The sequence below is a fragment of the Lepisosteus oculatus genome, chromosome 22 (genome assembly GCF_040954835.1).
Source record: "Lepisosteus oculatus isolate fLepOcu1 chromosome 22, fLepOcu1.hap2, whole genome shotgun sequence".
NCBI classification, from domain to species: Eukaryota; Metazoa; Chordata; class Actinopteri; order Semionotiformes; family Lepisosteidae; genus Lepisosteus; species Lepisosteus oculatus.
In genome coordinates, this window is record NC_090717.1 from 13,509,690 (window position 1) to 13,525,960 (window position 16,271).

General features: G+C 42.4%; 1 protein-coding gene across 4 annotated transcripts in view; it reads right to left on the minus strand.

Moving 5' to 3' along the window:
- emid1 (EMI domain containing 1) overlaps positions 1 to 16,271 on the minus strand; it is a 100,535-nt gene that overhangs the window by 20,191 nt on the left and 64,073 nt on the right. For all 4 annotated transcript variants that reach the window (XM_069182092.1, XM_069182093.1, XM_069182095.1 and 1 more), the window contains exons 4-7: positions 5,598 to 5,687; positions 4,711 to 4,772; positions 4,119 to 4,251; positions 147 to 191 (exon numbers count right to left, since the gene is read on the minus strand). In XM_069182092.1, coding sequence (XP_069038193.1) covers positions 147 to 191; positions 4,119 to 4,251; positions 4,711 to 4,772; positions 5,598 to 5,687 — 330 coding nt within the window. The remainder of the gene's footprint in view (positions 1 to 146; positions 192 to 4,118; positions 4,252 to 4,710; positions 4,773 to 5,597; positions 5,688 to 16,271) is intronic.

Consider the following 16,271-nt stretch of genomic DNA (forward strand, 5'->3'; position numbering starts at 1 on the left):
TTCTGGGAGGGTGGGAGGGCGGGACCTGGTGCTGCAGGGGATTTTCTCCAGCTACAGATGCCTTTGTAGCTTGGGCAACAGACAGGCTACAGTGCTCAAGTACCTGCCCACAATCTGAGAAACTGAAGGAAGAAGTCAATTCATACCATTTCTTCCAGGAGTGCCATCTTCTCCTCTCTCTCCACGAGGACCTTCAAGAGAAATACAATGGTTTAAGAATGTCCAGACCCTATCTGAGTACAATAACACCAGAATTAAATACAAGGCTTTGAAGCTTAATCTCAGATACTAAAGTACCATTATGAAGAAGCCAGTCACTAATCTACTCTGAATATCCCATACAAATACCAGCATTTCAGAAAATGCAAGAAGCACAAGAGCTGAAAGATTTGTATCTCTGTTAATTAAGTCCAGGAAGCAGGAAACAACTTTCAGGGAAGCACATTTTTTTCCACACAAAATCTATGATCTAACTGTCTGGGGGAGGAAATGTCAAAGCAACCCTTTTGCTTTCAAAGGCAACTTGTAATGTTTCATTGACACATTTAACAAACAAAAAAACGTTACTGCTTATGATATAAATTGATTGTATCAATTCCAAGAGGCCGGAATATTTTGTAAAAGGAGTACCACAAAACTTTCTGTTGCCAAAAGCCTCTGGTTCTTATCTCTTGTTATCATAACAGTGGTGAAAGAAAAAGAAATAAAAAAGATAAAAATAATGGATTCACTTGCCATAACTGGTGTTTTGGACAGTTGACCAGCATGATACTATTGCTTTATGCTGTAAAAATAATTATTTAATAAATGTATCTTTATCTGCCTGAGGTAGAATTGCCTGAGTCATTTATTATACTAATCTATGGTTGGGCTCCAAGTTTAAATGTTTTTTTTTTCAAAACAAGTTTCATTCCATGTTCATTCCAAGACAGAAATGCAGGTAACAAAAGCTATTTACACATATTTTCAAACAGCTGCCTCTATAACTTCTTCATTATTCAATCCAGAGGTACCCTGGAGTACAAATAGGTGGCTATAATTATCTTTTTAATATGAGGTATTTTAATTAATGACCTTTTAAAATGTTTTAGGTCCGATTACTTGCATTATGTAATTTAAACTGGTCTAAATTACACAATTTAATGGTCACATAAATAATGATTCAAGGTTCTTGCATCACATTTTTTGTTTTATTGCATTAGCAAATTTGTAACGATTCATGTTTTTCTCAGAACGTGATGTTCTGTTTGACCGTTGTGCAGCATTCTTTCTACCGCAGACGTCTCCGATTCCACCTCTCCTTCATAAAGCACTCGTGAGGCGTTGAGCCAGGGAAAAGTGCGAAGTAAGAAGAAAAAACAACACTGGTTGAGCATCGATTAATTAGCTGTCAAATCACCTCCGCTCAAACGTACAATTACTTCTGTTTCTCAGAAATATGTTCCACATTTTTACAAGAAGTGCGCCAACTGGCACCACTGTAAGCTGCTTGGCTCTGGCACTCACCAGGATTGCTTTATGCCAGCTCTGCACACTCAGAATAGTGCAAACATGTGTCCACACGGACCTCCAACGAACCACTGACATACTGTGAGGTGTCTCTAGCCCCCAACTGTACTGACCGATTTCCTCTCTGAAGGTGGAGAGGAAAAGGCAGTTTATCTCCTCAAAGACAAAAGGAGATTCCCTTGTGCTAAGGCAACCGGTTTCCATGGTATCTACTTTCTGCTGAGTAATCAACCACCAGCTTGTCTGGGATTGCCAACAAAAACTTCTACAAATACAGAAATGAAGTGAAACAAGTTGCACAACAATCATGTGTGGCACCTGCAAGGGGAATATCAGTGATACTCTTGATCCCAGACCCTTGCATGCTCTCTGAAGTCTTTTGACAAACAGGCATTTTTGAAAAGGGATTCTCACAAGGTTTGTGAAGGGCAAACCATCAGAAAAAAAGCTTTATCTCTAAGCAGATGTCTCTGTGTCAAAAGGGGATACAGTTACACAATCTTGGAAACAAAAGTCCTTCCATTGTACTCTGTCAGTGAAATAGATTTGTGTTATACACTGTCATCAAGGTAAAGTGATTTTTCCCAGACTCAGTGTTATAAGACATTATCCTTAAACCTAGAGCACAGTAAAGTCCAGGTCCATATTGTACAGTACACAGTTGTTACACACTGGATCAGGTCTCCAAGAAAACAGCAAAAGTTTAAATCATCTTATACTGGACATACATCAGAATATGGGAGTAATGATATTGATGCTTTGATACTGGTACTGTGGCTTTTACAGAAATGTAAAATACAATTTCATCCCCAGATGGTGAGTTTAAGAGATTTAAATGTGAACTAATTCTGACACATCATAAAATCAGCTTCCCTGTGATGTCTGTGCTCCAGAGATGTGATGAAATGCAGTGTATCTGCCTGCGAGATTTGTCGATTCTGCACGGAAAATGTTTCACCCGACAAGTAAGGCAATGAGAGACTTTGAGCACGAGCATGTTGGTGATCCAAAAGATCTGGTATCTGGAGTTTGTCACTCGGTCATTCTGTCTTCAGCTGTTTTTTCCTTTGTAACCACAACAACAAAAGCCTTCACAATATTCTGTTTAGCTCTGCCAGCTGCAGTTTGAAATTGACAAAAGGAAACTATGCTGCAATTCAGGTAAAAACTATTTACTTGCATGGGTTTGCATGCTAAAAAAACATCATTCTGCTTTTTTCATAGTTTTATTTTTCTTGAAAGAGAATAAAGAAGAACTCTAATTTTAGTTAAAACCACTCGTGGCTGAGCTCCAGTGCAAGAAGATTTTTATTCTAGGAAAGGGGCACCACACAGAAACCCACATACACTGTGGGGGGCAGGGCTGTGGGTGGGCACTATACGGACAGAGGTGGCTGGTACTGCAGTGCAGATAGGGGTCGACACAGGAAAGCTGGGGCAGGGATATCAGATGCTGTAGGTAGATCACACATAGTCTTTTCTAGTCTTAGTTCTTTGGAAAGCTAAAAAGAAAGTTATGTAGTTATTGGTTCAGACCACTTTAGTCCAGGGGCTGCAAATTACACTTCATAAATGCAAAATAAAATAAACATATGAACAGTGTTGTATCAACAAATAAAGCATTTATATATGTGAAAACTGTCACTTATATTGATAACCACGGGCAGCTCAGTAGCGATACACCATGGGTTTGTGTGTTCTCACTGTATTCGTGAGGGTTTCCTCCCACAGTCCAAAATATATATTTTAAATATATATTTATAAAGAAGAATTATATTTTTGAAGATGTTTATTTGTGGAGAACAATGCCTGTGTTACGTTTCTCAAGATGTTCACGTGCTTGTACCCATGTTGTCTGTTTACTGTCGTGCGGCGCTCCTCCTGCGCTTCACGGTGATTGGCTGCCTAAACAAGGCGACCTCGCGGTACCTTCGCGGTGCAATACGACCTTTGGAACCGTGAGGAAACGTTGTGAGGGAATCGTGTAATTACTCACCCCCTGCGATTCCTAGTTGTATAATTTGACGCCCTCTAGGACAGAAAAGGCAGGGAGATTCATCAACTGCAGTCGTTAAATTTGACATGCTCTCCAACTAGAAGTCATGTCGAGTTGCACAGTGTGACGCCGGCTTCAGCCACAGACTTTGCTCCCTGAGAGGTTTGACTAGGAAACCAAACCCTGTCGTGTCTGGTTCTATTTCTCCGGAGCGGGCGCAAGGGGGCTTTCCCAGGAGGTAGTGCCCAGCTGACTCAGCACCGCCAGGGGCGCCGTCGGGATGAGATTGCGGAGACTCTCCTGGCTGCCAGCGAGCACCTGCAGACCCATGCAGCTGTCAGTGAGGGAGGCCCCTCTCCTCCAGTCGGCGCTCAGCCCCCTGTGACTAGCACGAGTTTGCAACCCAACAGAAGAGGAAGGGCTTGGTGGGGGGTCGGCCAGAGAGGCCTCTTTCACAGCCCCATGTGGGGACAGGGGTCATTACTCTGAGCAGGTGGCAGGTGGCTGCAAATCCAATGGGGATACAATAGGCAACAATCACATTCCTGTAAATAGGCTCTTACTGTCACTTAGGAGTCTTTAGACTTTCAATGAACGACAAACCTTCCCTCACCTGTTGGACCCTGTTCTCCGGGAATGCCCTTTGCAGGTGACGCCCCCCAGAGGCCAGAAGACTCTGCTGCAGGCGCCCCCTTGGCCTGCAGGTGACTATGTGGAGGGGTGGAGGGATTAGTCAGGACCAGGACCTGAAAGACACAGCAGTAAAATTGTCTTAACGAGTATGACCCCTTCCCATTATGAGCCTCCCACACTAACTAAATCCTAAGCTCATGATCTGAATGTTGTATAGAATGATTATTCATAAGAATGTGGCATCTTACAGATCTATCAGGAAAACTGAACTAGATTCAGAATATAAAAGAGACCCCCTGGGAATGGGTGGGATATAAATCTTTGCGTGTTCAGTGAAATTACAGAATGTACCTTTTCGAAAGGATCAAATACATAAAAACATGTTCATCTGATTCTATAACTATAGACTAATTTGCCGTAATCATTCATCAACAAATGTAGACCAAATTGGCAAAATGGTGCAGAAAGCAAAAAACTCTGTGCCGAATACACTGAATGATTTGTTTTCTCTTATGAAGTTATTGTAGAAATATTATTATCGGAGACAACTGAGGAGAAAGCTCCAGCCTTACCTTGGCTTCCAAAGAGTTCAGCCTGTTAGTCAGGGTGGCGATCCGACTACAGTTCAGACAACCTGCGGACGCAGAAGCACACAAATGAAATGTTTTTAGAAAGTTGTAAACGTTTGTACAATTTAAGAAGATCACAGATAAATGAATCGCCCTAGATTCAGGAACACGCTGGCACCGATCGATCATTTGGGCTTTTTCAGCGTATCCTAGAAGGTAGGTAGGTCCCTTTATCAGGCCATCAAGGCCCATGGGGGAGTGGGGGGCAAGGGCCACCATTTTTCTTGACCATTGGACACTGGAGGTGGAGGTGATGTGGTCAGCATCAAGCTCCGGCTGGCCTTTTACCCCCGGAAGGATTAACCCCCGGTGCTCATCTGGAGAGCAGGCTGAGTGGACCTGGGAGCCGTCTGGAAGGAATCAGAGCTCCAGCGCTGTCCCCTCCCTGGGATTGAACCCTGGACCTTCCGGTCAGGAGCTAGACGCCCTTGTCGTCTGTGCTACCACGGCTCCGTATCCTAGAAGGGCTGGTAGCAAGATTCAATTTCAGCAGTTCGGTTAAATCCTGCTGAATGTAAGAGAGAGACTAAAGGAATGGCACCCCTCACTATTGGCGGGAGTGAGCTTGGGAGCCGGGGGATGGGAGAGAGATACAAGAAAGAAAGTTCTGGGTGCGAGATCTATGTAGGCAAGTGGAAAAGGGCACTTCTGTAGGCCGCATACCCTAGAATACATCCTGCTGCGACGACTGCACTTTCCCAGGTGGACTTGCCTGGCTCTGGTGCTCACCGTCACAGACTCCAAGGCAATGCCCAAGACAGAGGAGAGCTCTGGAGGCAGCAGGTGTGATGTGACAGAGCAAGGCGACGTTGGTCAGTGGGGCGACTCACCGGAGGGGGGGTCTCTGCTTCTTGCCAGGGGCTGGCGCAGGGCGGCCTGCTTCCTTATGGCCTCCTGGGCTTCCAGATTGTTCCCTGGTTCTGTGGAAGGAGATGAAACGAGTCTTTGATCCCAGCCCAGCCAGCCACAGAGAACATTTTGACATTGTTATCTACAGTACTATAACAAAGGTTTTGTCACTGTTCATCAATACGATACCAGGTTGATTTTCTAAATATGGCGATCAGAAATGTGTCTGAAATCTTCTCACACTCACAGTGACATCAACACAGATGTTTGCAATCAGCATAAATAATACTGGGTATGACGAGCCAAAGGGTTACCATATGTAATTCACATTTTTTTTGTTTTCAGTTTCCTTTACCTTTGTGTCTTAATTGTATATTAATAAACTCATTCAAATAGTGCAGTCAGGGTTAAAAACAGGCGGCACACCTTGACACGGAGATATGGGTCATATCAAACAGATTTCCTGAATTCCTAGAAGGAATGTCTCGACAGGTGACATTCCTTTGGCTACTTTCAACCGAATGAACAAGAGCCGTCTTCTCCTCCGAAGCCTGTATCCCAGTCAGTCTTTCATGGTAAAGACTGAAAACCCAAAACAGGGGTCAGAGGTGCTCGGGGCTCTGGGGAGGAGGAGGGAAGGTCAACAGGGGTCATGCCAGACCAGTAGAGGTGTCCTCTCTGGGAGTGTTCTAGCACAAATTGCTGCAGAGAGGGTGCAGTTCACTTATTGCTGCACAGCAGAATGGTGCCAGCATTTTGTTTTACGAGGCTGACAACCAAAGGCAGGTTCTTCTGGCTCTGAATGCCAGGTGGTTCTGCTCTGGACAGGCCTGATGGATCAGAGAAGCCCTGCCTGCTGTGAGCAGGGGCAGCTGGCCAGGGTGTCCCGTCAGGTAATCGAGGGACAGACACAGGGTGGGAAGGAGATGGCTAACAGGTCTTCGTGTTTACTCATGATAAAATAAGAGATTCATGTATGATGGACTGAGCTAAGTAATATGTGCAGTAAAATTGAATATTTTTGTCATGGATTTTTGTTGACTGCAAGCATTAGGTAGTTTTAAAATTAGATGACTGGCTTAATTCTTCCTAAAAAAACCTTCGTGCTTTTTTAACCAGGCATATCCTGTTTTTTTAAGGTTTATGGTTTCCTCTGATGTTGAAGTTGCTTGAGGCCTGATGGTTTGCATCTTACAGTGCTACCTGGGAGCCTCTGAGAATATTTCAAACCAGAAGGACTTTGGGTATCATGTTGTAAGGTGTGCTGAAATTATTCTCTTTCACAGTCTTGGTACCCTGCCTCTGTCAGACCTCCAGGTTTTGCTGACCCTGTGCTGTCCTTTGTATGAAACACTGAAATGAGATCCCATCTACTTCGTCATTACAGAGCCTATGAAACTGTGCTCACGAGTGCAGGTTTTGTGGAATAAGTACAGGTCATGCAGAATTTATGAATCCAAATCATTTAGAATTAAACCATCAGAAGATAGCCACAATAGTACTGATATTCTGTGCAGACAGCAAATTCTCATCTACAAAACACAAATGATGAAATGGCAGACTAATTTTCATTTTTTAAGGTGTAGTCATGTTGGTAGCTAATATCAAAATCAACAGTTTCTACAGTATTGTTAGTAATGCTTTCTGTTGTAAAAATAGAGTCTTATATACTAAAGAAAACCATGGTTAAAAAATAGTAGAGAGCAGAGCAATTATATATTTAAGCAAGATACAAATGTTGGACAGATGTGGCAATGAAAATACACAATCTGAGCTTGGTGAAAGCACACAGAAACTTTGATGTAATACAGTGTTCAAAACTTAGAGCATCCTAAAAGAATGCTGTTGCAAATTCCCCATGGCAAACATTCATAAGACTAGCTTTCATTGTTCTACAATGTGTTGTGTTTCTATTCATCAAGTTGAACAAAGGCTTAGACACCACCTACGGAACACAAGGCTTGTTTGTTCTTCAGAGAAACAGCACACTGTATAGTCTAGAGCAGAGGTCCCTAAGCCCAGTCCTAGAAAGACACAGTCCTATATGTTTTAAAGACTGCTTTAATCGTTAATGAGCACAGGTTAATTAAATAACCACTGGTGCCAAAGGAGTCATTCCTAATTGCTTTAAATAGGATGCAAGGCAGAAGGCACTGTGGCTGTGTAGGACAAGGGTTGGACACTCCTGGTGTAGAACTAGCACCTAAGCCTGATTCCATCACACCTGAGAAGCTAGGTAAGGCCTGTTCAGTCCTTGCATAGGAGACATCAAAGAAATCCAGGTTTCTGTTGATTTTGGTGTGGTGTGACCAGCAGACGGCCCCTCTAGTCTAGTCTAGACTTGGTGTCTTTAACTCAGCTCTAGGAGAGCCACAGTGTTATCTGGATCTTGGTAGATCTAGTATCTCAGCTACTTAGTTGGTTTAATTGATTAATTGCATAAATGCTTAAAGGTACAGTGCCTGCACATTTGAAGCACTAAGCTTGGGGTGGGAGGTGGGGATGAAGCATTAACATACGTAGCTAAACTTATGTTTCTCTAATTGAGATATTACACTCCGTGACTAAAACATACTGTATCTTCTGTGTGTTCCAGGATTTTGTAAAAGAACTGCAGGTCAATGTGTGGCACGGGGGAGCAGTGATTAGCATTGCTGGGTTCAATTCCACACCTGGGGTGCTGTCTGTGTGGAGTCTGTATGTTCTCCCTGTCTTTGTGTGGTTTCCTCTGGAGGCTCCGGCCTCCTCCCACAATCCAAAAATACACCCACGGGTTAACTGACTTCTGGGAGAATGGGCCCTGGTGTGAGTGTGTGTCTTTCCTGTGATGGCCTGGCATCTTGACCTGAGTGCAGGCTGCCTTGTGCACAATGCCTGCTGGGATAGGCTCCGGCCCCCCTGCAACCCTGTGCTGGAAGAAGTGGTTAAAAACCTGTACGTATGGATGGAATGGCAGGTGAATGGAGCCTCATTTTTCACATTCAGTTGAGGTTGTGATGAAAATAACACTGTGTGGAATTCAACAGCACATTCCAGTGGCAAGTCCAGCTTCTGCACAGATCTGGAGGTGATTCTAGCCTGGAAAGGTGAAGTCTGTTTCACACTCCTGGAGCCAGACGTGTCTTGCCTGCCGCTGACATTATCCTAATTTGAGTGATAATATTTCTTAATATATTTACCAGCGTGTGTACTTAGATGAAAACTGGGGAATTGGAATGCAAGCCAGGAGGCACTGTGGCCCTCCAGGGGCTGAGAGTTAAAGCATTTCTCTAGTCCATAAATTCCAGTCCCCCGGTACAATGACGAGCAACACAATATCGAAGGAGGTGCTGTTTTTCTAATAGGAAGTTAAAAACAGGCCCTGTCTAGACTGTGGAAGTCAGTGATCTCAAGAGACATTTCACAAGGCTGTTAAATCCCAATGTCATGGGTAAATTCAAGAACAGGTTATAAAACCTCACCCGCCTCAGGTGCCCCTGCCTCATGTTTGGCTAGAACACATTTGCCACTCTGTTCATCTTTTAAAGCTATTTCAACAGTCTGGCTGACTGTGATCATTAGATCATCTGGAAACGTGTAAGTACAGTATAAGCCGTCTCAAACTGAACATTTTCTTGTTGCTTTAGTGCTATTTTATCTGAATAAGATATCCCTCTGTGAAGGATACGGGTGAAAGTGCTCCACTCAAAGAGCTAGAGTCAAGGTTCAGAAGACAAACTCAATAGCAAAAGATCCAGTTGGCAAGACACCTAATAAAGTTTAGGTTTCCGGCAGAGACACTGCCACTCGCCATGTCTCAAGCAATAAAATTACACTGACCTATCTTTTGTCACAGTTATTAATTTATTTTACAAAAATGGGTGCAAATCCTGGTCCATGACAATGCATTCAGCTTTCTGTTACCTCTGATAAAAGCTGGGCGTTGTTTTCCATACCACAGATATCTATTTCAGGCACAACTGCCTTCAGAAAAGGTACGGAAATCCAAGGTGTGCACTGGCACAGGATTCTGGCAGTAAAATGATGTGAGCCTCTAAACTGTACATCTGCCTGTTGCCGTTAATAAAATACTGAATGGAGTTTCCTTGCTGAGCACTTAATCGATAGCCAGGTCTGATTTCACATAGACTAAGGATTACAAATATTCCCCCTCTGAGCCCACAATTAACCCCCCACCTCATCTATCTTCTCTAGACCACAGCTCATAAGTGCCAGGAAACCCAGCAAAAACATCCAAAATCCCATTTTATTCTCTGCAGATTTTGGCAGTACTACGCTTCTCTTTTCTGCACTCTGTCTCTTTTTCTCCCAGCCTCTTTCACTCTCTCCCTTTTCTCTCCCCCTCACATAGCAACGTACCCTTTCTCACAGGAACTGCACCCCCAGCTTAAGTAGAGAACTTTCAGGCCTTAGAAAGCTTGAAATGTGTGGGTTAGGTTACAGAGTTCACAGTTTAAATCAGGCAGCAGCAGCATAGCAGTGATGCACTGAATTCCCAAGGATGGACTAGGCTTAATAAGCTTAATCTCCTTCTTACTAAATTAGCCTTGACGATCTGCATCACATCCTGTCCAATGTCAGTCTTGTAAGTAATTACAGGGACTTGTAAGTGCTCTTGTCCTGTGCTCTCCTCTGTAAAGGACTGGAGCAATGATACATTAGTGTCCTTTACTCAGACTAGAAAGAGAGGGCACCAAAAACAGGACTGGCTACTTTTCCATGCAGATGTTCTGTTAAAAAGCCAAGTTGGAGCCATTCTGCAGAAAGTGCAATACATCAAGCTCTATCGCTGGAGAGGCTCTTGGTGTGCTTTTAAAAGATTTAGGAAGTTCTCTAGTGTCCATTACACAGCCACTAAAGTGGGCCTCTTTTTTCCTTATATTTTGCTATGACCTCTTGCAATCGCTGTCCTCTTGCTTTGCAACAACATAAAAAATAATGTGTTTCTGAATACATAGCATATGTGCAAAATCCCAAAATGTTTATCCTGTCTGAGGGATGTCTTATTAACGTCTGAATTGTCTGAGCCTTAAAGTCCTCTTAATATGTGGAAAATAATATCTTTCAAGTGAACAAATTAAACATGTACACAAGTAGGATAAATTGTGCCATAACTTATAGTTATATAGTGATCTACATAATGTCAGAACTGTTACAGAAGTTAAGGTTTTGATACAGAAATATCAAATACAGAAGTTATATTTGAATTTTTTCAGTGACAGACTTCATGCCCTTGGAGGTCACTCAAGGTTCACAGTGGTACATTAATGTCTTTCCCTGAATGAGAGGGACTAGATCACTGGATGGACACTTTGTTAATTCTACAGAAGTCTGTTTCTGTGCATTTGGCAAACTAAAACTACTCTGCACCACTAATAGGGATATAATGTTCCAGTGAGAGTGGTTACTGAGATATATTTACTATGAATCAGCTTCTAACTGGGATGTAATTCATACTAGCTCAAGCATTTGCAGGTGAAATGTTCACTAGGCGTACTAACAATGGAGTCTTTGACTTCTAAATGTATTCCACACAAAATAAAGCCTGAATCAAACAAAGGTATTGCATTAACAATGGAGAGAGTGGGGAAAACCACACAAGTCTCATTTTGTGGCCAGTAAGTACAGGTGTATTAATAGTTTTGAATTTCTTGCAAGGGTCTCGGAACACATGTTGAAGAGGCCGACTCCTCGTGTCCCGGCGGCCCTGGCCTCGCGCTCTGTCCCACACAGCCTGACATCTCGGGCCCGGTTACTGGCTGAGGCCCAGGGCTGAAGAGGCTATCTGGCAGCCACACTGACAGCCAGCCCGAAAGCTAAACATCTTCTCCCCACTGTGGTTAGGGTTACCCAAACAAGCCCTCCCCGGGAAACCAAACATCATGGTCAGGGGCTCGCTGAGGGTCGCCCCAGCGGAGGTTCACAAAGTTAACCATTCCAGGGAGGCTGGGAAACATCACACTCGGCCTCCGCACTCTGACTGCAAAAGCAGGCCTGCAGGAAGAACGCAGATCACCGCACTGCAGCGCGAGACCGAGACTGAAAGGATAAAATTTGGAGATTCTTTTTTTTGCAAAAAATTAAATACAGTGAGCTCAACATCGTGCTGATATCTACAGCTCACACAAGCAGGCAACAAACTTTAGAAATAATACTGGAAACCGATTTTAGTCAATCAAATATTTATTGTGTTTTGCACTGTGGTGAGCTTTTAAGGCCGTTAGACTATTCTTACAAGTTACATAATGTCATTTTATTTTTAATCTTTTTTGTTGTGGCTTTTTTAAAATTCACCTCAGGAGAGGGGCTCCAGAGAGTCCTTACACAGATTCACTGCAGAGAAAAGTTCTACGGCTGAAATTAAAATGAACAGGGAGAGAGTATCCCTATTGTCAAGTCTAGCAAACATACTTTGTGTGAATCAGAAATGCAATGGCTAAATTATTTAGTCATATGGTTGATTGTATGGATATTTTTGCAGAGTTTTTTGAGGAAGATAATGAAAAATACCATTTTGAGTAATACTAGCATGACGTGTTGAAGACAGATATGACACTGACTGGCACAGACGGAGTCTTCAAGTCTTGAACAACATTCCAAGGAGGGGACCCGATCCAGGCGTTCACAATCCTCGGAGTTAACACAGCAGACTGTCTCAGAACCAACAGGGAAACACAAGCCAAAGGAGGCAGGAGGACATGACAGGGTGGTCCTATCATTAGTTAAATCTGAGAACTGAAAGCACTTTTGTACACAGAGGTTTGTTGAAGCGTATACTCTGGCTTTTTACTGAAGAGAACTCCAGATCCAACAGAAAAATCCAATGAGTTGGATGGACCACATGGGTCTTCCATTTGTCAACTTTATTATATTCCTTAGAAGAAGTATTATTTCATCTTATTTTTAATGATCATAGAACAAACCATAATAATTGTATCTGTAACAGCAGTAATTAAAATAATGAAGAAAGCAATTTACTTAATAAAATCCACATGATTAAAATGAAAGGGGTCGGAGAAAGAGGTCATTTCTGTTGCCTTCCATCGTGGTGTGATTTTTTTTCTTGCGTTAAACCACAATAATGCTCTCAATTAGCTGTTTTTGTCTTCTCACATCAAATTGTCAGCATTTCTCAAGCAGACGGCAGATATCAGACAAACAACTGGCGACAGAGAGGAGAGTGAGAATGGACACACAACCTGCGCTCATTAATCTTTGTCCCACAATGCTTCAAGGACATTAGGTAACACTTCATTAGAACATGTTAGCTACCGATAGTTGACATGTGTGATCCATTAGGTGCCAAAGTGCTTTTTAATGAAAATGTATGTCGTTTTGCCCTGTTTTTGACTGGCGCCTTGCAGGGCTAAATGTACTGCTTGCAGTTGAAGCAATTCCATTAGGGGAAACCTAGATAAACACATGTAGAGCTCTGATCTCAACACAACGGCAGCACTGTACTCATTTCACAGATCCAGCGCAAAGCGGTTTACCTGGAAGCAGTTATGGTGTGTTTTCCCTTGCTTCTTTTTCTGTTCTGTTGATCATACAGTATGTAAATATTTCCTTCTACATCGTCTAGCCTGGGTGAACAGAAGTGGAGCTCTTACATTTGCTCTCCAGACCTAAACCAGACTGAAAGGTGGTTTAATTAAAAATGTCAATTATGGATTGATGGGAAGACTTCCAGAACCACAAACTGAAAGCCCAGCTAGGAACAGTGACTGAAAAATGAGCTAAAGCTCAAGAAAAACGCAGTTTGTTTGTTGTTTCACCAGACTGTCTTGAAGGGGACCCATAGAAGTGTTAGACTAGGCCTAACCCAACAAGGCCACGGTCACTGAGAAGATAATTAACGACTGGTGAAGCAAAATGACAAGTTTGCTCTATTGCAACTGTCCCATAAACATCTTCCTTGAATCAGTGCTCTGTTATGTCAGGAAAAGAGCTTTTTTCTGGCTTTTTTATTTTTATATTTGCAGTTTTACTGTCTCTGTTAGCAAGATGACAGAAAGCTGAGCAGAACTCCTATCTAGAAATACGACAGCATTAAGCTTTTGACCTTTAGCTCATCCTGAGCTTAAAATGTCTAACTACTGCACGTAACCTCGAGAGAGCTTTCCAGTTTTCTGCATATTTTTACAAATATGATGCAAGTTATGAGTCTTTTGTTTCGATCTTCCTCATTCATATCAGTAGAAGGATTATAGCATTTCTGCAAAAGGTTATTTTCTTGTTGTTTCAGAATAGGACTGTTTAGCAAACACAGAAGAAGATGAAAATAAAATTTTAAAAAAGTTAGAACTGGGATCTGCCAAACACGTGTCAAATGGTATTTAATGTAGATAAGTGAAGAGTATTACATGCAAGTATCAGAAACATATACAGTAGATAACGATTGGGAAACACTGACTTTGGAGGGTTTCATGAAACAAAATTAGGAAAATTTGGTGTTTTTATGCTGAGGCATCATTTACATCTTCTGATCTAGACAGTGCTAGAGATCAGGGGTTTTCATTCGGCAACAAAAGAAAGGGCAATCCCAAACTTTTCCAAATTCATGGCGCAACGCCGCATGTTTCTTTTCTTCAAACGTGAAGTATTTGAAAAAGAAAACGGTGCTCAGAGGCCACAAAAGCTGCTGGAGGGACCGCTAAACACCCGCCCGGCACATTTACCATAATACACCAGGTCCGCAAAATACAGACTCGGTCCATTCCAGTACACTCAGCAACCAGACCTGGTCAGCTTTTATGGGCAACCAGACCTGCATTCTTTTGAAAGAACTGAATGGCTCTTGTATCAGGTTTTTTAATGGAACAGATGTGCAACTCCAGCAGGTCTATAATCTGGAAAGGAAGTTTTTTTTCCCTTCTCCAGACCCCCCCACCACAGAGAGTCCAGCCATCCCCTCCAGAGTCTTCACAGGCTCAAGGTGCTCTGGGTCAGGACTCCAGACAGCTCCAGGCAAACCACTGGACCACAGACCCCCTTGACTCATATAATTACAGGTTACTGATCCCTCCTGTACAGTACATCACTGTGCACATCTGTTGTGTAGGGTGGTCAAGTGTCTGTCCCAGACTGGATCTCGGCATACTGAAGTCAAGCACCTCAACAGAGAGGCAACAACTCCTGTTCGTAGGAACTGCAATTTTTCTTTGTCTGTTCTTCAGTATTGTTTGATTTACAGCACAGTCCTTTGGTGTCTGGATTTAAAATTTATTTCCATGAGTATCGGTGTGTATATGAAAACTATGCATCATCACAAAATTTGAAATTTTACAATGTACTACTATCTGAACTTTGTAGATATTTTTATAGTCTGTAAATACATTCCTATATGATGACCATGGAAGGCAACTGCTTTTCAGAACATCCACAGGTTTAACAAAATAGATAGTTAAACTGGCTACTTACTCCGGTTTTACCAGTAAAGTGCTTTTGACAGTTATCACCATGAAAATGATGGTGATAACGCTGGAAATTGTTTTCTAATTTTTCTTATGTTGCAAATCATAACCCATAAGAAATGTATCATTTATTCATGTAAAAACAGTATAGTTGCATTTCTTGACTTAAGCTCAGATGATCCTGTTTGCACAGTTTCTACTTTTTTCACATAATGCCAGTGTGCAGTATAATACAAATCCTTTACTGACAGGAAGTTCAAATAAATCAACATAATTATGAGGTACACAAAATACACACCAAGGGTATGGTAACTACAGTTACGTGCTGCAACACAGTCAATCACATCTTAAAGTTATTTACCATCTTTTACCATACCTTTTTTTTTACTTAGTCTGTGGAAAAAGTATTTGTGCTTTCATACAGTTTTTGTACTCTTTGCTATGATTGAACATTGGTACGTTCTGTCATGTCATTAGTGATGAGGTATGGGGCAGCTGACTGAGAAACAGATATTAAGTGAACAGTTAAACAAAGGTTAAAACACCATGACTAGCACAAAGATTTTCATTGAACTTAATATTACCAGTAAAATCTTTCCTTGTTTGAGCCCCATTCCAAAGTATGGAAGATGTCAGGCAGTTAATGGAGAAACAGGGGGCAGTGTGTAATGGCACAACAGTGTTGCAGGAGATCCAAACTTCCTGCTAGGTAAATAAGGAAGGCATTAACACCACATGCTGGAAAGCAGGGCCTGTGAGGCACAGCCGTCTCCCTTGCACGATTAGCGCTGGGAGCTGGGAGCCTAGGAACAGGGAAGTGTTTGCCTGTGAACATTCAGAGTGACTGTAATGTCAACTGGCTGCTGGAGTAAATTATTTAATCCGGAGCAGAGAAATGGCAGTATTCCACTGGATACGTTCAGCAGTGCATTAGGATAATGAAAAAAGAATGTCAAATTGCAGATCAGTTGTGGAAATTTAAATTGACATGTGCCCAGTGGGATCACGGACAGCTACAACGCAAACAAGTTGGTTTGAGTAGCTCAACCCTTTAAAAGAACTGAATGCCTTTGGCCTTGAATATACACTGCAAACTGGACTTGACAGATGTGTTCCAAGATCCTGAAAGGCAAAGTCACACCCATGAACTGGTGCAGGATAGTAAGACAAGGATCCAGTGGGCACAAGAAGAAATTAAAGAGGAATTACATTCAGGACTAAGAATGTCTACAAAGTATGCCT